The sequence below is a fragment of the Oryzias latipes genome, chromosome 15 (genome assembly GCF_053564925.1).
Source record: "Oryzias latipes strain Hd-rR chromosome 15, Olatipes_Hd-rR_3.1".
NCBI lineage: Eukaryota > Metazoa > Chordata > Actinopteri > Beloniformes > Adrianichthyidae > Oryzias > Oryzias latipes.
The window spans coordinates 17,697,632-17,723,250 of record NC_136251.1 but is presented as its reverse complement, the minus strand read 5'-3'; the positions used below and the strand labels follow the sequence as shown (position 1 = coordinate 17,723,250).

The window sequence follows — 25,619 nt, the reverse complement described above, 5'->3', positions numbered from 1 at the left end:
TGCAAGTGTGTTTTTCCTGCACAAGCAATGGCTTTTCTAGGGGCCTTCTGGTGTCCGTCCACAGCCAAAAAGAAATTTTACAGTTGGTAAAAGATCAATTGGTGACTCTATATCCTCTCTTAGAAATGAGGATGTATGGTTATTTCTGTCTTTGAGGGGCCCTGTGATGGACTGGTGAACTATCCAGGGGCCCCCTCTCCCTGAACCAACAGGGATAGGCTCCAGCAACCCTTAAGACCTTTCACAATACTTAATGAAAAAGAAAGGGATTTGATTAAATAATCTTCTTTCTCAGAATAAAGGAGCAAAGTTTTGCTGTTTTTCTTTCTTGCTTCTTGTAGTCTTTGTTTTACAAACTCAAAATAATCAATTAAAAAAGTACTAGGACTTTTTTTTCTTTTTAAATTGTGATCTTAAAACTTTATTTTGTTTGTCCTTGAGAAAGGTCGCTAGATATTGCAGCGCCAAATGCGTGTCTTTTCCATTTATGGAGACGTTTTTCTCCCCTAATAAAACCGCTGCGTCTCTAAGGTGCGGAAAAGGAGGTCGTGGGTCATGTTTGTATGTCTTTAAGGCCTCCGTCAACAAACTCACTTCCTGGTGGGAGTTTGGTTTTAGGACTCCTCCCCCTCCTGCAGGAGACAGCGAGGCTATTAAGGCGATGGTTTCAGCTCGTTTCCTCATCACTGTGAGTTTGCGCAGTTGTCAGATAGAGAAGATCGGGCCAAGATGTTTTTCACTCTGCTTTCACCAACAACCTGGACCTTGCTGGCTCTCTTGTTCGCCCTCTTGTGGCTGTAAGTTTGTATCTCCAGCCCGTCTGTTTCAGTGATATGGTGGAACTGCCTTCACAGACCAATTCTTCTTTGTTTTCCAAAATAAGGTATGGAACGTGGCCTCACAGTGTCTTCAAAAATCTGAACATACCCGGACCAAAACCTCTACCTTTTGTTGGGACAATATTCGGAGTAAGGAAGGTAGGCGTCAAACTGGAAGTACATTTGTGCCCTCTACTGATGCAATTACTAAAAAGCATAAGGGCTATTGTTGTTGCCATGTAGTCTGGGTGTAAAGTATTTGTTCCTGAACAATAATATAATATTGTTGTCTTGGTTACGGGGATTAAATTGATCATGACTGTTCCTGTATAAAGGGATTGTTTGCTTTTGACTCGGAGTGCCAGGCCAAGTATGGAGATGTGTGGGGGTGAGTTCATGTGTTTATTTGCATTATTCACACAAGAGAATCACATCTTTTATTTTAACAAACTCTTGATTTGTAAGCAGCACTCATTCTCTTTAGATCCAAAATGACTTAAAAAAACTTTTTTTTTACTTTTTAATAATCTGACTTAAACTCTTAAACAACTAATTTTAATATCCCAACTTAATGCTCCAAAATATTTTTATCATCACTGAGTTTGAAACTCTTTCTCTGTATTAAAGAAAACATGTTATCAATGTTTCATGAATAGATAACCTTTCCCTCACCATGTTTGCCCAGATTGTATGATGGACGAAGCCCGGTGCTGATGGTGGCAGATCCCGAGATGATTAAAACGATAATGGTGAAGGAATGTTACAGCGTGTTTACAAATCGCAGGGTAAGAGGATCTGACATTGATCTTTGCAGTCAATCTATTGTGGGGGGATAAAACAGGGAGGTTGTCATCTTTGCTTAAGGCACCTTAAAGGTGATGAAGTATTGCATCATTCAGGTTTCTACTCAACAGCACCATATATGAGTGTGTGATGCTTGCAGTGTAAACCTCACCCAGTGAAAGCTGGTTAGGCAGGTGTGTCCTCGGATGATCTCTGTTCTCTGTATTAAGTCTACACAATAAATCTTATAAATATCCTGCTTGTTACTAAGTTTGTATCAATCTGCACTAAATTTTCCTTTTAGAAGACCATAAACTTTAGGGATTGATGTATTTGTATTCCATGGGATATTCTGCAATAAATTAATGTTTATTTTCCATTTTAATTTATTTTTATTCAGTTTTTGTGTATAATGCAACCTGCATATTAGACTGCTTGGGGGGGAAAAAAACAGGAAGAGTGGTGCAGAGTCAGCATTCCCCACCTTAGGGTCACTAAAAGGTCATAGTTTGAGTCTAATTGTTGTACTGCTGTTTTCCTTGATATCAAAGATTTTTCAGGACCAAGTATTTTAAAGCAACCTTAATTTAGTTAATCTTACAATAATTTATTTTGTGTAGTTGAATTGTGTTAACACATCAATTGTTTTTCTTGATTAATTTGCTCAGACAGAAAACAAAGCTTAATTTGGAGATTAAAACCTACTTTAACCTACTTTCTCATGAGGACGTCTACTGTAAGATCCCTTTGGGGTAGTTGATCCTTTTTGTTGTTGCTCATGCTTTCAGGATTGTGAAGAAGATCAACATGCACAGTTTATCACCACAACAACACGAGTTGTAATGAGCTGTACTGCATGAAATAACCCAATGCTGAATTGTTCATTCTCAGGACACTGAAATTCCCGGACCGTTCGAGGATGGAATTACAGTTGTCAAGGATGACAGGTGGAAACGGATTCGCAGCACAATCTCTCCATGTTTCACCAGTGGAAGACTCAAACAGGTAAGTTTTAGGGAGTCAAACGTTTAATAAATAAAAAAACTTGCAACCCCCATGTGCTGGATGTGTTGTAAACCCGACCCTGTCTATGATATCTTCTCAAGGTTTTCCCCATCGTTGCTTCCTATGCAGACCGGCTTCTCAAAAAACTTGAACAAACAAATTTGGATGAGCCCATCCATGTCAAACAGTAAGTTTTTAATGACATTTTCTAATCCTGGTGTATTTATTTATTTACTAAAAACTTGATTTAACAATGAAATACATACATTTTCGAAGTAAAAGGTAATTTTACAAATGTAATTCTAATATTTTTGTTCTAGATTTGTGGCTCCATACAGTTTGGATACAGTGGCCAGTGCATCTTTTAGTGTGGAGATGGACTCAATTAACAATTCAGAAGATCCTGTTAATGTCCACATCCAAAAGCTTTTTAACATCAATTTTTGGCCATTTATTTTGTTAAGTATGGATGCATAAAGTACTTTCTCAGAATACTTGTACAAAATGAGATTTTCTAGGTTGGTGTCAGACACGTGAGTTTCACTGAACAACTCTTTTTACTTTCAGTGATATGTCCTTTTGCCGGTCGCCTGTTGAATTCCTTAAACATTGGAATGCTGCCCAAAGCTGAGTCGGATTTTTTCCTTAACATCATCAAAAAATTCAAAGATCAGCATAAAGCAGGGGAATCTGTAAGTATTTGTCTAATTTTCGAAAAAAAAAAGATACTTAAAAAAAGGATTGAGTGCGATACCAAATTCCAATAAAGATTTTTTTTAAAAATGAGGAATATAACATGTATTCTGTGACAATTTAGACTCGACAGGACTTCCTGCAGGTGATGGTTCAGAGCGAGATCCCAGAAAATGAGATTAAGAATGAACAAGAACAGCCAAGTAAAGGTATGCGCTAAAAGCCATCTTTGGTTCTTTAGTCATGTGTTGGATGTCTTATACCAGCATTTTACTGTCTATGAATAAAATACTAGAGGTTGAAACTCTATTTCTGTGTTTGGTTGCAGGTTTGACCGAACCAGAAATTGTTGCTCAGGCCTTCACCTTTATCTTAGGTGGCTATGAGACAACCAGCACCACCCTGTCTTTTATTCTTTACAACCTGGCCACAAACCCTCATGCAATGCACACCTTGCAGAAAGAAATCGATGCTAACCTGCAGAAAAATGTACGACACCTTGATGTCTTGCCCTTTGTGATTACAAAGATTTTCCTCCTTATTCTTTATCTTTGTGCTTGCCTATCTAGGCTTCCTTTTCCTACGAAGAGCTGAACGATCTGCACTACTTGGACCAGGTCATTTTGGAGTCGATGCGTGTGCTCCCCACAGCACCCCGCCTTGAGAGGGGATGCAAAAAGACCGTTGAGATCCAAGGTTTCACCATTCCAGAGGGTACCGTGGTTGGAATTCCTGTGATGAATTTGCACAAAGACCCACGCTACTGGAGCTCCCCTGAGCTTTTCAGACCAGAAAGGTAACTGTAGAAGGCAGACCGCACCAACATTGCATGTTTAAAAAGTGCTTTTAAGGATGGCGTCCACAAGAGACGTTTGAAATTACAATTAATGTTATATATAAACAATTAAAGTTTGAGAAACTGAGGAGATTTAGGAAAAAATCAATTATAATTTATACAATTTTTTAAAAACTGTTCTTAACAGATAACATTTGAGGTTTAACTCAAAGAAATAAAGTGAAAAATGTTTTAGATGGGCGTAAATTCCAGAGTTGAGCAAAAAGCTCTGCTCCCCATGATGCTGAGGCAAATGGGGCTAAGTGAGGTGAATGGAGGATGAAGATCTGAGAATTGGGTGGAGATGGGGCTCTGGAGGAGGTCAAACAAATTGGAGGGGAGATTTGATGAATGACCTGGACGTTGTCCAAAGAGTTTGGAATGTATTGTGAATTGAACATGGAGCCAGTAGAAAGCAGGGGAAGTGATTGGGGGAAAATGTCTTTGTGGTAATTGTTTGCTGAATAGATGGAACTCGGTGTCATCAGCAAAACCTTGAAAATGGACATTGATATTACAAAAGCTGTTGCCAAGTGGGAAATGATAGGTGATAAGAAGGAGGGGTTCCATGACAGGGCCTTGAGGCACTCCTAAAGTAACAGGATTTTGAAATGAAAATCTAAGAAAGACCAGATGAATAAGAGTATATGATAGTGGTTTCACTCTATTGATATTAGCATCACTATTGGGGGATGCAAATAGAGGAAAGACAATTTAGGAGAATAATGTAGGAGATGGTGAGTAAACCGGAATCTGCTGCTATGAGAAGATCTGTGGTGAATTTTGTGAGAGGGGAGTTTCTGTGGTGTGGTGGAGACACACAATCAGATTTCAACTTCTTGTAAAATAATGTTTTTGGTTAGCGGGAAATGGAAATAAAATACAACTTCTCTTTTCAAATATTTTGGAAAGAAAAGGCATGTTACAGAAAAAAAACAAATGTTAGACAAAATATTGTGCTGTATAAACTGGGCTTTTTTTTAATGCAGAAGAAATGGCTGCTCTTTTGAAGAGGGAGGGGACAAGAAAGGAACAGATGATTCATAAAATCAAAGGGAGGAGATGAGGGAGGCAGGATTTGACCAAAGTTGTATGGAGGGACAAGTGGAAATGTTGATATTACAGATGAGGTTTGAAATTTGGAAAGTGGAAAATTTGGAAATATTTGTATGCAGAAAGAGGTGAAGGCATAGAACAAGGTTTAGGTGATTTTTTTTCTTTCATTTTATTTTATTTTTAATTGAAAACAACAAAAATGAATTTCATGTTTCATCTGACTAACGGTGAAATGGAATTAAGTTTTCCAGCTTGAATGTATTATTTAACAGACAGTAGAGGATCTCAGGGCTGCCTTTGGTGGAACTGGTGAGACAAGAGAAATACAAATAGATTTTTTTTTTCTGTGATGAAATCTTTGTATGGAGTTTGACTTTACTTTTTTTATTAACTGTTAGAAAGTTTTCCCACATAAACTTTCAAGCTTACAATATGCAACTTTTATACAGTTGGGTTCAGAGGGACAACGGTTAAAGTTCCCCATAGCATTACTTTTGATGATAAAATGAAGAGTCGAACTTGCAGAGCTCATAGATATTTTAAGAAGTCGTTGCTGGGTTTGGGGAGGGGCATAAAATTATGGAAACAATGGTGAAGTGAGTCCTGCATGTCTAAACACACTGCATTCAAATGAGCTGGAGGCAGGGACAGAAACATGGACTTTCCAACGGTGTCAGTGTTTTATTGCAAGACCTCCTCTGTGAGGACCATACACATAAGAAGTATCATTATTAAGTTGCAATAAGTCATAGGCCTGTTGCCATGTTTAGTCAAACACAGGATATCAAACTTAGGATCCCAACACTCAGACATGATCAAATGTATTTACCAGCGAGTGAGGGGATGTTGAGGAAGCCCACACTTATTGTGGTGTCTTCCTGAAGTTGGGACGGTAATGATTCAACAATGTCTAGTTTTATGTAAATATCAGTGGTTATATTCTCAGAAATATGCTCTAAATGTTTGGTCTCTGCAGGTTCAGTAAGGAAAATGAGGGGGAACTGAACCCGTATGCGTACATGCCCTTTGGCCTGGGTCCTCGTAACTGTGTTGGGATGCGCTACGCAATCCTGGTCATGAAGATGGTTATTGTGCGTCTCCTGCAAAACTACACCCTGGAAACATGCAAAGACACCTTGGTGAGACATTAACTTTCTACTGACTGTCTTTTTTTGTTGCAGTGTCACTGAACATAGATGAATTTGTTTCTTTTAGATTCCTCTGCAGTTTGACTGGAAGTTTCAACCTCTCAAACCTATAAAACTCAAGTTTGTTCCCAGAAAACAATAATTCAAGAGATCTAACCCACAAATATGGTCTGCATCTGCTCATAGGGTTGGGTCATTTTTTAACTTTAAAAAAAGAAATTGACAGAATCTGTGCATGTTTTTTTTCTTTTCTTGTTTTCTCAGATGGTTTATATTTCAAGTTTTTAAAACATTTTCTTCTACTTGTTTTCTTTGTCATTTTTAAAAAGTTCAAATGCTGCACTGTGTGATGATTCTATTTGTGTCAAAAACCTCTCTTTTTGTCCAATATTAAGTTCTTTAGTATTCATTTTTGATTAAGAAATTGCTAAAAACATGCAGATTAATAATAAAGTTTGTACAAATCTTTGGAGTCCTTGTCAATAATTTTTACAGCTCAAGTTTCTTAAATCTATGGCATATTGCTATCACTTCACCCAAAGCATCATTGTGAAGTCCTCAATTGTCTAGTTTTCTTTCATAATTAAAATATTAAAGTGACACTAGTTTATCTCATTTTCAAAGATCCATTTCTATACATAGTTTTGAAATATCTCAAATTAATGCTGTGTTTTGCATGTTTTCCAGCAGATTATGTGGCTTATAAAAGATTTCATACTCAAAATACTAATATTAAGTGCAACGACAGTACTCCAGAACTGTTAGTGTTTTGTCAATTGTACTATTTACCAGGTCCAAAAACTGATACTGACTTTTAAGCACAGAAAATGTTTTCATGACAAATATAATAAACACGGTGGTGCAGTGGTTAGCGCTCCTGCCTCACAGCAAGAAGGCCCCCGGTTTAAGTCCCGGCTGGGGGACCTGAAACAGAACATCAATGGGGGACCTTTCTGTGGGGAGTTTGCATGTTCTCCCCATGCATGCATGGGTTCTCTCCGGGGTCTCCGGCTTCCTCCCATAGTCAAAAACATGCTTCATAGGTTAATTGGTTAATCTAAATTGTCCATAAGTGTGAGTGTGACTGTGAATGGATGTGAGATTGTGGCCTGGCGACAGACTGGCGACGTGTCTAGGGTGTCCCCTGCCCACGTGGCCGGGATAGGCTCCGGCAGCCCCGTGACCCCAAAAGGGATAAAACGGCAGAAGATGAATGAATGATATAATAAACATTTTTTCGAAATGTCGAAAGTTGTGATCAATGAGTTATTTGAAAACTTTTATTTGCAGATTTTTGCAAATGATGGCACAATTTATCATAGTACAAAATGACTTTTCTTGCGTGTTATAATCGAGAACAATTTTCTGAAATTAGAGCATTCATGATGTGAAATATGTGTTACTTAAACTTCAAAAATGTACAAAAGTTAAAAATTAAAAACAAGGAGGGTCTAAGGGCAGGGATGCCCTGTTTAGTTTTATCTGTTTAGTTTAGCCATTACCTATTGAATTCTATGACTTCATTTTCTTTATGATTTCATGTTTATTATGCAATTACTGGTATGAAGCCCATTGAGACGAATATTGTTGTAAAAATTGGGCTAATGAAATAAAATTGAATTGAGTTGAACCAGCAGGGGGCGTTGTGGGACCATGTTCTTTGTGAAACTTTCAAACTATCACTTTCAGACCATGAAAGATGCTGGTTTCTTGGTGTTTTTGCTTTATTTAATACAAGTTACTAAACAGAACATAAAAGGATTATTATACTTCGATATCTTAAAATCTTTTTTCTTAAAATGACTAATTTTGAATAATTACCGACTGTTACCGATTTTTAAGCGTGACGGTAAAATGTGACTCAGGCAACAGCTTGTTGATATAAACAGTTTATTATACAAGTATAAACACATTCACGCATTCATGCAAATACAAGAAGAAAAGGCAGGACGGGCTCACAAACATGTCAGAAATGAAAGCGCTTTCTTTTCATTTGATCAAAAGAGTATAAAACTACAGTGCGTTGTCTACAGTGACTACTGCAGCACAAAAGCAATTCAGCACATGAATAGAGGGATACAAAAGTTTTAAGGGAATTATAACCAAGTCTCCAAGGATCCTGAGTTGATCAAACATCAAGAAAACGGACAAAAAAAAAGGCCCATGTCGACGAACAAGGATTAAAAAAGGTGGTCCGATTTGATTATGCTCAAACATCCATCATAAAATTAACTTCAAACGCATCAACGGAATAAAATAAAACGCATTCTGCAGCATTTGATTTGTGATCAGCTGGTAGAGTCTCTCACTGATGAGAAAAACAAGCTTTTTCCTGTAAAGTGTAAATTATATTCATAAGACCTCCATGTGTACAAACTGACTTCAAACAGGTTTTTTTTTTATTTGAAGTTTTCCGTGATGCTTCTCTTCAGCACCAAAGTGAGTTAAAGACAAGTTTTCTCTGCAGACATCCATGGAAATCACACTGAGAAGAAAGTACCTTGCTGAAAGGCACTGTGGTAGCTGCTACTAGGAGAACATATGAACTCTGAGCCACTTTCTGATTTATTACCCAATTTGCACATTTAGGAATTGATGTATAAAGTTTGAGAAGTAGGTGTAGCTTCATGATGAAAGGTTGGAGGTGTGCTGAGAGTCTGAGCACATCAGATGAATTACTCCACCGCTGGGAGGAAGGAACTGTTAAGATGCTACAAGTTTCATATCTAAGGAAAAAAGAAAAAAAAGTTCACCTACAAACCATCATTTCTTAAAAGCATCTCAAGAACAGACTTTGGCTTTTGGTCAATCAGCTGCGATAGGAAAAAAAAAAATCTGAAATCCTGATGTTGGGTTTTGAGCCCATCATTCCAACTGTAACAGGCGAAAAAGTTCAAACATTTCAAATACGACTGGCTGCAGAAGAAATATTTACCAGGGTGAGCTCATCTACAAACTTTTCAGCCTCCCGACCGCATTTGGTGACTATAGTAATGTAAACTAACAAGTTCAAGTGAAGCCTCTTTCAGAGCATATTACAGTTTGAGGTGAGAATGATATCAGACATCAAGATTTTGCAGCTGAAAAACTGAGGAAAGTGAGCAAAATGGACAAATGGTGTCATTCTCTTCGAATCAGTAAGCATGATTCGAAAGGTGATCTGTATCTGAAGTAACAGTCGTTTGTTAATCTAGTAAAATCTCAACGTGGCTGCTCAATTGCTTGAAATATAAAAAGGAGGCTTGTGAAGAAATCGGAATTTAGGATGTGTGTGAGACCATTTTTTTCCAGTTTCCAACATTATTTAGCAACAAAAGGTCTTCCTCGCTGCAAAGGCAGCCCCCTTCCGTAGCTCTGGGCAGAGTTTTGGCTCACATTCTCTACCAGAGGAGCTTCAGCACCTCCCTCCAGGACATTTGGCTTTAGCTGGGTTGCAGGTGCTCCGTTAGATGACCGTCTCTGTAGCCACGAGTCTAACAGCCTCTATCGGCGAGGCTGAATGCGGGTATGACGAGGAAAAGAAGACGAGGGGCTGGATGAGGAGGAAGGCGAGCAAGGTGACATCGAAGCAAGGGAGGCGGTGGCTGCTGCGTCCTCTGCCTCCTCCAGCTCTCCGCCGCCTGCGTGGAGCTCCTGGCTCACGCTGGACTGTAAGGCAGCTGGGGTCAGCCACTCTTTGGGTAGGCAGCTCTGGAGGAACGGCACACAGGAGCTGAAGTAGGCCAGGCGGTTAACCCAACGAGGAATCTCCCTACCGCACAGGATCTGACAAAAGAGAGGACAACAAAGACACAAACAACATTTACTCTATATATTTACACTACAAAAAAGCACCATCCTCCGACAGAGTATTAAGTTTACCATTAAAAAAAAAAAAAGTATATATCTCCCATTGAGTTGGCTTCTCAGGACTTGCTTTAATCGTTAAAAGTATTTGGCTGCTGTTGTTCCTTCTGGGAGTGAGACCCCTCCTGTGTGGACAACCTTGCCTCTCTTTGTCACCATCCGGCTGCATTTCTCAAGCCCGAATGACATCCCAATGTCAGTACTGTATCGCTTGCTCTTAGCGTATAGCTTGATGTCATCCATGTAGAGGAAGTGACATCAGTATTGGTGTCACAAATAAGGAAATACTAAGTCTTTCGTGAGTCATCATTGTTTTAGTAGAAGTATAAGGACTTAAGGAATAAAGGAAAAGAATTGGCAGGAAACTGGGCCTCTTCAGAAGAAGATTGAGTGGATTGCCAGCGAGCACGCTGTTTACTCCGTCTGTAGTAAAGTCTCAGAGGTGCAAATCCAATATGTCACTTGGATTTCTATGGTAGACTAAAGCCTTATAGCATCACCATAAATGGTTGCATTAATGGATTTAGTCACCTAGTAATATGGAAGAAAAATGACAAGACCAAGTTTATTTTTGAAAACGCAAGGATTTCTTTCTTGTCTAATTCCTGCCTTTTTTTCTCACAAGTTTACTACCGTAGTTTATTTTCATAAAATTACATATTTTTTTTATAATTTTCTAACTTGGTCTGGTAAAATTTTGACTTTTTTCCCCTCATAATTTTACCAGTTTATTCTAGTAAATTATGACTTATTTCTCATACTTTTATGACTTTAATCTTAAAAATTAATTTAGTTTTTCTCTCTCATGGTGGCCCTAGTATTTCATCATACCATCTTGAATACCCAAATGAGTAGTTTTTTTCATGTTAAGATTATATTTACAATCTTTTTTAAAAAGCCATTCAGATCATCACCTTAAACACCAAGGAAGCTTCCGACTACTTCTGTTTCAAACAGATTCCTCCTAATCTGAGCCTAGCCTTAAACAGAGTGGGTAATTCTGACTGGTTCTTTGCTGCATGCCTACACATGCAGCTCCGTTCTCTGAATTATTGGCCCATTTCAACATCCAGATTTTGAAATACAATGAGTATTCATTAGCTGAGGTGGCAAAGAACAAGCGTGTTCCCCTTCCTGTGATGCAAGAGCAGGGAAGAGAATACACGGTTGCTCTCATGTTTGATGACTACACAGATGACCTCATCGTTTTAGCCAGGAGCTGCAGGAGGAAGCATGGAGCCGTGAAAGACGAGCAACAAACCCAAACATACACTGCTTTAAAAAAGACACTAGGTATGAGTTAGATTACAATATTTAAAAAAAAACTACAAAGTGTATTTGACTCTGTTTAATAACAATTAATTCCTCTTTAGTTACTTTGTTCTGATGAAATTGTCTCGTTGAGTGATTCTGTCTGCAGATTACTACAGAGAATATGGCTGCACTCAGCAGCGGGGGGAGGTGGTGGGGGTGGTAAAAAGCACAGCAAGGAAGACGATCTTAACAGCAAGAGGCTCCCCTCGTTTCAAACGCCTATGCGGAACTGCTGCTCGTTCCCGCCTGTGGTTTTGTGACAGGCACACATAACTGCCTTACATAATGAGACCAACAATACGAGGGGACAGCACACTGATTTGCCTGTCAAAAAGGATGATCAACATCAAACCTTCCTTGTGGACTGTTGTTCTGCTCTGCTTTTTAACTGCGACCACAACTGGTTTCCTTTCTGCTTTCAGAGGAAGAAACTTTCCCATGTCAGCATCAGTAGATAAACGTTACAAACATTTACCCAATTCATGTTTAGAAAGCTATTTAAATTTGATTTATTCTTTTTTTTTTAAAGAATTTCCGAGTGCGCCATTTACTAGAAGTGTGTGTCAGCTGGTTAAGCATGTCAGGGCTTGTATCGGTGTCCTAATCCCCATCTGAGCACTAGATGCTAACGGTTCAGACTCCTTCTCATTAGTCACTCCAGCATAAGCTGATTGGAGACACGCATGCATACACATAGACACAAACACACACATGTGGACACGCACAACTAGTTCAAGCCCTTTCACCCACAACAGAAAATGCAAAATAGATGTTTTTTGCAGAGATATAAGATAAGATAAGCTTCATATGCGTTAGTGTGTTGCATCACTCAAACTGTAGGGACTCGGCTTCTACTTTGCAAAAGGAACTAAAAGTTGGTTGTGACGCTGAAAGAAAAAAATAATGCCCCCAGAAGTCACGAGTGTCTCACCTCTGACAGAGCTGAGGAGAAGTGGTTGCAGTTCTTGTGCATGAGGTGATAGGCATTGCCTTTGTACTCCTTCCCCATTTCCTCCACGATGCGCTCCACGTCTTCCTCTGTGAAGTCCGTGCTGCCCAGGACTATGGCTTCTCTACAGAACCACAAGAAAGCGCGTTTATAGTGATGACAGAGATATCTATCCCATCATTACTTTTTGCAAGAAGTTGTTATGAAGGAACTATTTTCTGCCGTTTCAATTTTACAAACGTTGGCACCCTTTTTCAACCAGTGAAATATCAAACTGATGATTCACTTGGCGTGCATGATATGTAGGCCTCTGTCTGGCCAGTAGGCCAGCATGGAAACAGCAAATGTGCACGTGTCTCTGAAGGCCAGATCAACTAGAGCAGAAGTAATGGACAGTAGCTTAGAGAGGAACTCCACACACACTGAACCAGATGCTGCTGTTTCCTTGATTCCAATCCATTTTGGATTAAAAACAAAACCTTTCTTGATCTGTTCTCATGTTTTGCACGTCTTTTTTTCTTCCAGTTTTCCTCTTCAGTTTGATGAGGTCAAGCGGGGATGGAGATCATGTTTGTGGCATGAACCCAGATGAAAAGACATGATTATCCTCAAACCTTGATACAGAATTGTGAGTCAGTGTGAGGCTGATCCACCCGTTTTACAGCTGTTTTACAAAGGAGGAAAAAAGTATTTAAACCCTTGCTGATTTTGTAGGTTTCCCAACATAAAAAGAAATTAACAGTCTGTCATCTTAATGGTAGGTCCATTTGAGCATTGAGAGATAGGAAATCACAGAGAAAGATCAAGAAACTTAACTTTAATATACATTTATTTGGATTTCATCAGGGGAAGTAACTATTCACAACTTATTTCCTCCACCAGCGAGTTACAAACCTCACAGGAACTACTGCTTTATTTTAAGATTAACTGCACAGCTGAGACACAAGGACAACTTTGTGATCCACGTGCTACAGGATTTGCATTTATCTTAGTTTATCAAGATCTGCCAAGAAGATAGATTGCTCACAGCAGGCATTAAGTGTCTGGATGAGGTCAGGTTTCAGAATAACATGGAAATGTTCACATTACTGGGAGTCCCAGAAGCAGAAATTAAACCTTGTTAATTGAACAAATAAAAATAAAATGTTGAAAGTTGATGGAGAAAAGATCAGCTACAAACTAAGAACAGTAGATCCCAATCAGTGTGTTCTTATTTCTTAAGTGTAGCACACAGGACAAACTAAAAATAAACCTGTGTTTATCTTGGATAAAGCTCAAGGCTTCATAGGAATGTGGATGAATTTCTGCGTGGCAAAGCTTTGGTTTAACCTCAGCTATGGAATGTGAACTGTAAGCTATAGATGTGGTGCGTTTCTGTGTCAGTAGTGCAACAGGTCTGGTTACTGTCACTCTGCAGTTTTCTGTTGACACCACCTATAAAAAGACCTGCTTCATCGTACGTTTTGACAAAAAAAAGAAGAAATTCATCAAATCTCGTTGGGGGTGTTAGAAGTGAGTCAGAGCTCAGATGTTATCGTTTGAAAAGCCAACTGTTTAATTAACAACAAATAAACCTTTCAAAGTAAAAGTAGTATTACGTCATCCATCTTATCTGGTGGAATGCCTGATCCCTGTGTGGTCACTCACCATCATCAGCAATAATCAGCTAATCTAATGAGTCACATCCAAATGTTTTACTGATTCCCTTAGGAACTGACTTCTTAGCCGATTGCCTTTTTGAATTATAGCCATGTGAATACGTACTGTGCTTGTCCTTCCCTTTAGAGACAAAATATACTTACTTGAACTTGAAAGTCTCGCCTAGTTCAGTTGCATCACTTGGTGTGATCTCAAAGATCCCTGAGAACGGGTACGGGTGTCCGCCGTATGCAAACTCTAAAGTCAAACAGCAAGAAAGCACCCATCTGAGCAAAAAGACGTCAAAAAGTGCTCGTTCATTCATACTTTCCTCAAAGAGCGCACATGAATGGCTGGACTCGGAGCCATAGAAGAGCATTCCCTCTCTGAAACCCCATTGCCAGGCGGATGACTTGATGTATGTGGTGTCATGTTTCAGGCTGACCTTACCTCTTCCGTAGATCTCGATCCCTGAGTGAAAGACTCCGATGCCCAGAGAGCTGGTGAACTCATTGATCCAGTACTAAAGGAGAGAGACAAAAACAATCCTTCAGGTGTGTCTTCTAAACCTCTGATCATAATCATCAACAAAACCAGGTGCTAAAAGTCAGAACTTCCAACTAAGAAAGATATATCACCATTCTACTTTTAAATCTGTGCTCCCTTCTCTTAATAAATAAGCACCATAAATTTGTCAGATAAGGGGAAAATAAACTAGACGTAATGCAGAAATTATACTCTACAAACTTTGCTGTCTGCAGCTGCTTGACATTTTTACCATCTCTTTGGTTGTTTGAGAGGTCGAGCAGAGACTACTGGAAACACGGCTTTTAGAAATAGAACGTGGTATAATGATGACAAGTCGCTAAATCTGATAGTGCTATTGCCACATTCGGGGCACGTTTGAACCAGTTTCAGACAACTATAAAGTGCACAATGTGCAATAAGGACCTCTGAGTAATTGTGCTAGACTTCCAAATGGATTCTTGTAATTGAATTGATCTTCACCCAGAAAATTCAACATTGATTCATAAAAATGACTTTTGAATCAATTGCCTTTTAGAGCTATTTTGGGGGATTTTTTTGGGCAAAAACTTGTCTTTAGTATTTATATGAAGAATTCATTCTTGCTACTGCAGTTCCACTTTTGCATAGTTTTTTAGATTTCAGAATGTGAAATAATTTGCATTTATACTGTAAAAGCTTTAATTTTCTAGCATAAAATAAAAAAACATATTGTTAAAAAAGCTGCCTCTTTTGTCTGGAAGGAAAGAACAAGCCAACAGCAGTCAGGCTGCTAATAAAGGAAGGAAACGGGTGCAGACCACACAACCCATTCAAGTAGAATTTTGTGTTTCTGGTTGTAGTCGTCTCATGTCTGATCTGCTTTTAGCTGTGTGCATCTCCTCCTCTGTACAGCTTTTGCAGATCAATAAACACAGATTGCGATGCCCTCCAGTTTTGATTACTGACAATTATTTACAATCTTTCCATGCCACTGAACCCCTGATACTGTCAAGAAGTAACAAAAGTGTGACACGGGGCAGAATCCACAGACAGGCAAGACTCTGTCGCTAACAACCCAGCCTGCTGCCTTTAACACTGTCAAACCCAGCATCCTCACAGCTTTTCCTCAGTGATAAAGCAGAACCCGCTGCTGCTGGCAGGCAGCTGGTGTCCAGATAATGCTCTCTCATTAGAGCGCTGTGCTAAAGCACTCAGAGCTGCCCAGGAAATCCACTTAGTGAAGGTGGGAGCTGGACGGTGGGGATAACCTGACATGTAGATGAAGAACGGATGGGGCCGGTGTCTGCACGTGCCCATCTGCACACACATTCCTGAAAGTCACATGACACTATCGATCCCCGAAAGGAAAGGAAGACTTTTCATCAAGTCTAGGAGGCTGGACAAATGACTAATAGCCTCAATTCATTCACACAATCTGAAATTTTCTTTGTTTACCACATTATAACTGCTGCTAAATCTTTTTTTTTTTTAACATTTTCCCTCTAGTTTATTTTGTTCTTTAACACTAACTCCACTCCTTTTTCCTCTTCTTTAATAAAGCAACCAACAAAAGGAAAAAAAAACAGATGAACAGTTCAAATATCAGAAACCATACAGGTGGTCCTATGGTAGGTAACCAGGAACTTTCTTTAGTTCTGGGTACCATTACAAGACATAAAATTGATCCACATATACACTACCAACTTTGGAGAACTTGCTGTTCTTTCTTACTGCAGAAGAAATGTCAATAAAGCAACCAAAACTAAAGTTTGTTAGTCTTCAGCATCACAACATGGGATAATGGGGGTGTGTGACCAGGGTTTGACTGAATTCTCTCATGGGACAACTGTCCTCGTCCCAGTCAGTTTGAAAACTGTGTAATTGACTTACTGACTAAATTATGTGAACTGTTATCCCATAGGTGGCGTTGTCCAGCTTGCGAGTACTGGACTTTTTCTGGTTGACCCACAATGTCACAGAGAAAAAGGTTTTTAGTCCCTTAAAAATAAGATATTAGCTTTTCTTTCCTGGTATTTTTGTTAATTTGCAGCTTCTTCCATTATTCCATAAGCCACAAATCAGAGCTTCGGTCTTAAATTGTCTCATTTCATAAGTCTGTTTTTGTTAAGTATTAGAATAGAATAGAATAGAATAGAATAGAATAGAATAGAATAGAATAGAATAGCTTTATTGTCATTGTACAAGTACAATGAAATTCTAGCAGTGAAGAATGCAAAAAAACAAGATATGTACAATTTGTCTGAAATGCAATATTATATGTAAACCAGTAAAACTAAGGTGCTTTTTATTATATTATTAATTATCATAGGAGAGATGGCTGTTTTCACTTGTAACACGTGTCTAGTCTGCCAGCATCAGTGAAACAAAACTTCTGCTTTTTAGCAGCCGCGATGTTAAAATAAGCAGTGGTTTTTGAGATAAAGAAATTCATGGATTGAAGATCTTCTAGTAGAACTGCTACAGTGGATCATCTTAAGGTAATGAAAAGTGATAAAAGCCCGTCATGCTTTACAAAGGATATAATATTCTGGGTGATGGCTCAAGCATAAAAAAAAGGAAGCAAAGGAGAAAGGAAAGAAAAAAAAGAAAAGGTGGTAGCTGGAACAACAAAGCAAAATAATTAAGAGGAAAGGTTGAACTACATCAATAGGATACTCTTAGGGAATGTTGGTAAGGATGCAAAGAACACAGAGAGATGGGACTCACATGAATTATTCTGGCAGAAATAACACATAAAATAATTTTTAAATCACAGCTATATAGCCGCGTATTTTGTCAAAAAGAACGCCAACAAAAGGAGTTTCTAGCCTCGGTCAAGATAATTCCTGTATGTAGTGCAATTTGCCTGTGAAGAAGAATCTATATCAATCAATGATTCATCACCAAACCAATTCACTGACTCACTCCTGCAGGATGACATCCATGTGTGACATTTAGCCTCAGCCCAATTCTGCCATAAAACACATCTGCATTATTGCTGTACCAGTTTTAGGACAAGTTATTGTCTATTTGTCCAGTTTTTAGCCAGAATCCCTTACCTTTCACTTAGTGCCCTTTTACAATTCATTTAGGTTTCGCTGTGATCATCATTTGATCTATTGTAAAAAGTGTTCCCAGTGGTCTTTTATTAACGATAATGCCATTTATAGGCAAAAACAAAACAAAAAAAACTGTTGATTTCTAGGACACACAGTTTAAGGAGAGCGGCAGGAGTTCCTTAGAACTCTTCCCTTGAGTTGTGGGCAGGACTATTGGCGTGGAGTAAGCCTTCCCCAACTTCCCATCATCCAAATGTTTACACGCTCTCTGCAAGCTTACAGCCCCTCGAAACCCCAACCTAACATCATGAGAAAAATGCCACATAAAAAACAAGTTAAAAACACACTTTGCATTCGAATGGGTTTTCAAAGCATTAACAGTACTGACCTTAAAGGTAATATGTGTCCCCCCACTATTAAACCATAATCTGCAAAAATACATTTTAAAACCAATAAATTCTGAATAAAACAAAAGCTGGACCATTTTTTGTAATGTTTTAGTCACAACTAAAGCAGGGTGTTTTCCCAGCAGCATAAAAAATACTCTGGAAAAGAAAACACACTCTTATACTGAAACGCCAATATAATAATAACAGAATCCAGAAAGTTGCATTCAAGAAACTATGACATCCTTTTAGCGTTGGTTGGTACAAAATGATGAGCACAGAAAAAGCGTGGTCAACTGTTGTTTTTCTGCTTACCATATCGTAAACGTTCAGGATGATCGGCTCGTTTGCCATTACTGGCATCAGGATTTTTTCTCTTCTGGGGGTCTCCTTTTGCCTTCTCCTCCTCCGTACGAGAACCGAAGTCTCGCCCTCCAACGAGAATTCGTACCGCCGGTCCAAATGTTGCTTTTTTTTTTTTTTTTTTTTTACGGACGATGATCAGCTTACTATTTTTCGACTACAGAAGTAATCAAAAGAGAAGAGTTCTGGCTAGATTTCTCATCCTCCAACATCTGACTGGCTTTGTTTTCCAAATCGGTTGGATCGAAGCTGCAGCAGCGGCGGACAGATGCACCTCCCCGGTGTCAAAATGAACCGACCGTCCGAAGCAGCTCGTCTGCCAAGAACAACGAGGATTTTTTTCGCTCCTTTCAAGGCTGTTGTCACGGAAAATAACTTAACTCCGTTCCATTTGAAAAATAAATATAAAGGACTAACATACTTATATTAAACTGAAAAGCAATTTCCTCCCGAAAAAAAAAGCACTTGGTAGCTAGTCCATTTTTAGCTGGCTAACGGTAGCTCCGAATCAGCAGGCAGGATGCGCCTGCTGGGAAACAAAAATTGAGTGGGTGAGAAAAGCGAAGAATCCGGGCTCGATTAATCAACCTGAGCTTTAAGCATTCTGGGTAATGCAGTTCATGTAATGCAGTTCATCATCATTTCATTTAAGTTGGAAAAATTGTAGTATCTTTTATAAGGACCATTTTGGTAAAATATTATGCGCACAAGTATAGACATTAAAGGAGATTTGTACACTGGGTTGCTGCCCAAACGTCCTATTTATAGGCTACTATGTTCTGGGTTTTTTTCTTTCCTTTTTGCGTCTCAGCATTATGTTCCGTCATTGATCCTCTCTGTTCTTTTTTTTTGATCATCCATCAGTAATTAGCTAACTTTTTCTGCAATATCTATATTTTTGCCCATTTTTATTAATGTTTTTTTTTTTGTCTTTTTAAAACAGTCTTTTGAAGTAATTTGTGTCACTATTATTAGTTTTTTTTCTTGGCTCTTCTTTCTGGATAAGAAATAAAGATTAAGGCTTAAATTATTTTGTCACTTTTCCATTGTACTTTTTGAAGATTTTCTTTTGCACTGAGCAGTTTGTTGTTTTTGAATTTCTTCATCTTTTGCTGCTTGGTTTAAAACTAAAATGTAGAAAAATGAAAATAATATAAAATTGCTTTAAAAATGTGACTTGCTTTAAAGGAAATGCTAAATTAAAGTCATTTTGGAGATGAAATGCATTGATGCATATTACTTATCAATAGGCATCAAGAGGTTCATCTTTTGTAATGTTTAAGTCTAATGCAGTGCAAAACACTAGATTATTTTTAATAAATATACAAATATAAACCCACTCTCTAATATTTGAGTCAAACACCTAATCTATAAAGCTTTTATTTTCAGACATTTTTTACCTAATATTATTTCTGTCCCTTTCAAATTAGATGCAAGGGCTTTGAATTTGTAACATTTATGTGAACCAACACCCGTCTTCTTAGAAAAGTGACTAAAATTTGTAAGTAAGACTATAAAACTAGATTTATATAGTTTATCAACTTTATGTTTTATGAAAATAATGTAAAATTATAAATGTCTTGTAAAAAATAACATGAAATCTTTCATTTTATTTTTAAACTTTATTTCTTTTAATTTTTTGTCATAACATTTCTGCAATGTGGGTAGGTTTTGTTGCTACTGGTCCAACAATAAGGATAAGCTAAAGAGCAAATTTTACAGTCTGTCTCCTTTTCTGTAAATCATTCATTTTCAAATGCCCTATAACAAAGCAAATTCCACAATACAAGAAATCTTGGTATGATACAGGTTTAGTCAAATTACATTAAAAAAAGGTTTGTGACAGTCAGGGATCAAGACAAGAACACAGAAAAGACCTTGGATTTTTGTTCATTTGTTTTCATGTTGGATAAAATGAGTTGCAATATGAACTCAGAAAACAAAGCAACCCTTTGGTTTAGAAATGAATGGGGAAGTGATTTTCTATAGTAGTCAGTTTCACTGAGATCATTAGGACCAGAAAATGTCAGGCCTCAAGTATGTATTTTTTAAGTTTCACCAAATGAAATTGAATTCCATTTTCTTTTCATTGCATTTTTTTAAATTACATGAAGTTGCATTCTTCAGAATATTTGGCTTTTTTTTTAACCAGAAAAACACAATGACTGACATTGTTGGAACTGCCTAAGCGTGAAAATGTGAAATTTCCATCTTTCATTGCTCTTCCTGGCTGCTCTCTTCAAGCAGCTCCATTAGTGCTTCCTGGTTGGAGAGTTCCTGCAGCAATGAGTTCATGTCCTCTAGCAAATCCTCCCCCAGCAGGAAACTTTTAACATCATGTACTGTGATAGAGATTCTGTGGTCCGTTATGCGGTCTTGTTGAAAGTTGTAAGTCCGGATCTTCTCAGATCTCCCTTTGGTACCAACCTGGAGAAGGACAGAAAAAATAGGTGTTTAATGGTGTCTAATCCTCTTTTTTTGGCAATGAAAACAAACACTTAAATACACTGAAAACTCTTTAGTTGATCAGTATTCTTCTGAGTCCCTAACTGTAATCTCACCTGAATTTTGCGCTGGTTATAGCGCTTACTAGTCTCCTCCTCCAGCTTCATGCTGTACAGCTTTGCTCTCAGAGCTTTCATCGCTTTTTCTCTGTTCTTAAGCTGCGATCTCTCCTGCTGACACTCTGCAACCACACCTACAAAACACAGAAAAAGTTATGTTAACGTTAATTTACAATAACAGCAATGTTAATTTACAACGATGGTATTGTAGCAACAAACAAGTACCAAATCTACCCATCTTGTGATCATGTACAGATTTGAGACTATAAAAATATGAATGAGTCTAGAAAGATGGAGACATTTAAAGTGTTACTTGTTTATTTTTTGTTTAGGTTTACCTGACAGGTGTGTTGATGTACTTCTCGGGGCAGAGGACTTTAATTGTGTGTGAAATAAGTCAGGTGTGTTAATATGATTAAGTGGGGAAGTCTGTCTATTAGTCTGACCAAACATTTCCTTTTGACAATGATTTAGACGGTTATGATTGTAAATAATGAAGATAAATTTTATATAGTAATAAAAAGCATGGTGACACTTGCAATGGAGGAGAAATTACATTTAGAGATACATTTTGGATGAGTCAGAGATCAGTACATGAGTTTAACAGAGAAGTCAGCTTCTGTTGCTCAGGAAACATTTTTTGTGCTTCATTTACAGACTGACTTTAATTAATTCTGTGTGGCCTTAAGGCTTTCCAAGAACTTGTTTTGCTTTTTTGTATAACTGCAACCACCCACACTGTACATCTTTCAAAGTTGTCTAAGACTCTTCAAATTTTTGTTTTACCACAGTCTTTACAGTTTTGCTAGAATTATTTTTGATTTAAACCGCAAAAATAGGTCATAGTATGGAATTAGTAACTTACTTTAGGTGTATTGTTCAGCTCTATTGACTTTGTATTTTTTTGTCTTTACATTAATGTCAGCTGGGGTGTAAGTATTAATGTGTTCCTCTATAATTCTGTCTATGGAGCCAACTCCACATCAAGGTCGCCTTAAAACACTCCACATACATAAATGTGTGGGAAAGAAAGGTCCTCCTTAAATATAGTCATCTGAACAGAACCAGACAGGTTGTGTGGGAGGAAGAAAGTGCAGAAGTAGAGGAGTTAAAAAAATCCGATTCATATTGCAATTGAATTTATAAAATTCTTGATCTGAATCAGAACCATAAAGCAGCATTTGATGGTGGTAAAGACACTTCAGTGCCACTAAACACATTATATAACCAGTTTTTTTCTCTTTTTGTCATGTAATATATTTTTAGTCAAAACCACAAAAGTTGTTTTATCTGAATATGGTAGAAAGACTAAAACTGAATTATGAAGAAGCCTGAAATGTTCTCGCCCTGGAATGATCTTTCCAGCTTTTACCTGTTGGAAGATGGACTATCCTGACTGCGCTGTCTGTTGTGTTGACGTGTTGACCTCCGGCTCCACTTGCTCTCTTTGTGTCTATCCTCAAGTCTTTCTGGTTTATTGTGAAAGAGATCTAAAAAAAAAACAGCACACAAGATAAAAAGCAGCTGAGCAGCAGAAGAATGCTTCTTCTGTTGGACGTGTCTTCAAGGCAAAAAATAAAAAGAGGTGGCATCAAAAGAAACACATTTGGTTAAATTGGTTTCCAAAATTAGAACAAATGTTTTTTTATTTTACAAATTCCTTTTTTATTATTTTATTTTAAATACTTTTGCAACATCCATCAGTATGTCCATCTGTACCTCAGTGGGTTGGGGTAACACAGCTACAGTCATTGTACTTGTGTGCATCCGGCCCTGCTTTTCAGTCTTGGGAACTCTCTGAACTCGGTGGACTCCAGCCTCAAACTTCATCTTCTTGTAGCTCTGAGGCCCACTGATGCTGGCAGAGGCATGACGCAGTCCACCTGTAGCCCAGAGGATAGCCATGACGGCTAAAACTCAGAAAGTGGTGTCTGATCTTGTCCCTCTTTAGCATTAATGTCAACAATGAGTTGCATCCTAAAATGCTCCATGACTTGCTCATGGCATTTAGCAGACATCTATAATTTAGTAATAAACTGTTCTTTAAAATGTAAGGAGGTATACTAGGTGAAATGGCTATGTGCAATGAAAAAGCAAAGGCTCCCTCTTGTGTTCATTATTGGTTGTTGCAAAGCTGAAGAAAGTAACAAAGGTGGAAAGCGTCTTTGCCAGGTTAAAGTAGAAAGCATTAGAGACGCCAACTAAAACACTGACTGTCTTTAGACTACGAATATAAAATTTTAACATTTTAATAAATTATTCATATTTTTTATCTGATTCTTCCCCTATTTTTTGCTCCCAAGAATTGAAAAATGTCCCAAATCATGGATTTGTCTTTCGCTATAAATTGTAAAATCAATGGAATAAATCAAAAATGGATCCCTATAAGAAAAGTCATAAGTACTACAGATTCTATTTCAGTGAGGCGATTGTCACGGTTTAAAATCTGTGTACTTGGGAACAAAGTCATTCTAATGCATCCTTTCTCAGAATTACCACAACCAGATGAAAAAAATTTATTCTAAAATGATGAGGAGAGAAAACCAAAGATGGTTTTCACATTTTCTGTTCAGTAAAGCCGTGCAGATAATAAATTAAATAAAAAAAACTATAAACATAAAAAAAAAATTACAAAGAAGTGAGGACACGAGTTATTAAAATTTTAGAAAGATGGTAAATAATTTTCCTTTTCTTCTACGTTTTAGGCCTGTACATATATACACATGCATCCAGACAGATTGTATTTACTGTTTGAAATAAACAAAACATTGACCTACTTTTGCAGTTCTTTTCTAATCAAAGTGTGAAAGAAAGTTTTATTCTGTAACAGACCAAAGTACTAACCTAAATCACTGGTCATATGCTCCAGGATGTCAAAGGACCAGCCGTGGTACTGAGCGAAACCCTGATACATCTCAAACACCTGCAGAGGAGAGCAGACAAAACCGGCAGCATGTAACTCGAAACACAAGAGTGTGTAAGAACAAACAGCACAAATGTATCCTTTATCCTGAAAGTTCCAGCAGACCTCAGCGGTGAACAGCATGGCCTCCTGACCACCAACACCAGCTGTAACCTCCAGGACCAGGTCACTCAATTCAACCCTCTCCTCTGGGATCAACAATTCCAGGATCTGGTTTGGGAAGAATGTTGACACAATGTAATAAAGAAATACCACAATTTCACAAATGTCAGTTTGTACAGGGCAGAACTGGTTAATAATGCCAAGCAAGATTTCCCTCTCTGACACGTTTCTGGATTTGAAGTCTGACCTTGGCTCTTAGTTGCTGAATATCTTGCAGACAGCCTTCTTTCTCCAGTTCTGCCAGTTCCCTCAAGGCTTGATCTTCCTCTTTAAAGAGATTAAACAAGGAGTATTAGATGTGGGGATTTCAATTCTCTTGGGAAAGCCTGTTTTTATATAATTTGTTCAACTGTCAGTTATATTTATCGTATTACTGTTTTGCAACTTATAAGTCATTCCATATAGTGGGCAAATACAAAAATGTTGTTTGCTAGTAAATTCTGCAGTAAACAGGATGAATGAAGTCTTTTTTTTATTTCTTTTGTCTTTAGTTCTTCATGAACATAGTTGTCTCACCTTTCAGAAGCATCTCAGTCTCAGCCATCTCCTCATGCTTTTTGTCCAGCTCCCTTATGCTCTGGATCAGAGGAGCCAGCAGTGATATCTTTGTCCTTTTGGCCCTTAGTTCCTCTTCACTGCACTGATCCTCCATCGTGATGCTGCTGATGGCTTGTAAGCACTCTTTGTACTCCAGCTGCACCTTCGTCAGGTGCTGATGCAAAGATTTCCTGGCAAAAATCTCCTCGACTGACAGCAGCTTCATCATGAGAGGAGAAGCAACATGAAAAGACCTCACGGTCCTGCCAAACGTGAGGGTGACAGGTTGGCTGATGAAAAGTTTTGGTTTTTGGCAGTACCAAATACATTCCCTTCCTTTTGACAGAAGCCTCAAAAATCTTTTGTGAACCATTAGTTTCATAAATGAACCGGAAAAGAAGGCAAACCTGACCGTGTTTTAGACGCCCCTCATTAAAAAAAAAAAACTTTTATTTGAGGTAATATTTTAATACACTTTTCTTTTTTTTTAAATGCTTGAAGTTTTTGTGTAGTGGAAAAATCTGGAGGATATTGTGTGATTTAAGAACCAAAACATACAATACAAACCCTTGGAATTATGCCTGATCAACAACAAACTGAATTGAAGAAGAAAAAAATTCAACCACGGTGATGAAGGTTAAACTTAACACTCCTATAGTGAATCCAGCTACATGATGATTTAGTTGAAAATTTGACATATTTAAATAGAGTACTGCGACAAGCCAAGAGAACTTTTTTTTACAAAGTCAAAGAGAATATTCAAACAAAAACTTTCGTTCGTTTCACCGTTGTCCACATCACGAAAAAACGAGTTTTAGTCTGTTAGATATATATTTTCCCAGATATAATATTTAACAAACCCCCCAAATAGCTGTTTTACAAAACCATCGTTTCACATCACGGGCGCAGCCATCTTGAATTCTTCTTCTTCGCTCAATTTTACACTAAATTGTGTTTGAAAAGATGCTCTGCTGCCACCTTGTGGAGTCACATTGCACGCACAACCTTTTTAGAGGGCCAGGGGGCGCTTGAC

At 38.0% G+C, this 25,619-nt stretch overlaps 3 protein-coding genes across 6 annotated transcripts; 1 reads left to right on the top strand and 2 right to left on the bottom strand.

The window, feature by feature from the left end:
* The first annotated feature begins 602 nt into the window (after positions 1–602).
* Positions 603–6,804, top strand: LOC101155293 (cytochrome P450 3A56). Of its 2 annotated transcripts, XM_004077282.5 has the most exons (13): positions 603–797; positions 884–977; positions 1,154–1,206; positions 1,504–1,603; positions 2,493–2,606; positions 2,708–2,793; positions 2,927–3,069; positions 3,174–3,298; positions 3,424–3,508; positions 3,628–3,788; positions 3,869–4,095; positions 6,167–6,329; positions 6,406–6,804. In XM_004077282.5, exons 1-13 carry the CDS (start codon positions 730–732, stop codon positions 6,478–6,480), a joined length of 1,494 nt encoding a protein of 497 aa, XP_004077330.1. In that variant the 5' UTR covers positions 603–729; the 3' UTR covers positions 6,481–6,804. The 2 variants fall into 2 exon arrangements, with proteins under 2 accessions (XP_004077330.1, XP_078788570.1); XM_078932444.1 differs by lacking the exon at positions 1,154–1,206 and having other exon boundaries at positions 780–797.
* A 1,407-nt stretch (positions 6,805–8,211) lies between these two features.
* desi2 (desumoylating isopeptidase 2) lies at positions 8,212–18,957 on the bottom strand. The gene is made up of 5 exons (XM_004077281.4): positions 18,353–18,957; positions 14,536–14,608; positions 14,250–14,343; positions 12,430–12,571; positions 8,212–10,103 (listed from the first exon to the last, which is right to left on the bottom strand). Exons 1-5 carry the CDS (start codon positions 18,398–18,400, stop codon positions 9,822–9,824), a joined length of 639 nt encoding a protein of 212 aa, XP_004077329.2. The 5' UTR covers positions 18,401–18,957; the 3' UTR covers positions 8,212–9,821.
* Positions 18,958–20,002: 1,045 nt separating this feature from the next.
* mtrf1l (mitochondrial translational release factor 1-like) lies at positions 20,003–25,537 on the bottom strand. Of its 3 annotated transcripts, none has more exons than XM_078932447.1 (9): positions 25,447–25,514; positions 24,566–24,806; positions 24,237–24,316; positions 23,993–24,097; positions 23,809–23,887; positions 22,684–22,847; positions 22,337–22,454; positions 20,962–21,098; positions 20,003–20,827 (listed from the first exon to the last, which is right to left on the bottom strand). In XM_078932447.1, the coding sequence occupies exons 2-9, from the start codon at positions 24,699–24,701 to the stop codon at positions 20,615–20,617; spliced, it is 1,032 nt and encodes a 343-aa protein (XP_078788573.1). In that variant the 5' UTR covers positions 24,702–24,806; positions 25,447–25,514; the 3' UTR covers positions 20,003–20,614. The 3 variants fall into 3 exon arrangements, with proteins under 3 accessions (XP_078788573.1, XP_078788572.1, XP_011482574.1); XM_078932446.1 differs by lacking the exon at positions 25,447–25,514 and adding an exon at positions 25,154–25,267; XM_011484272.4 differs by having other exon boundaries at positions 24,566–25,537.
* Positions 25,538–25,619: the final 82 nt, after the last annotated feature.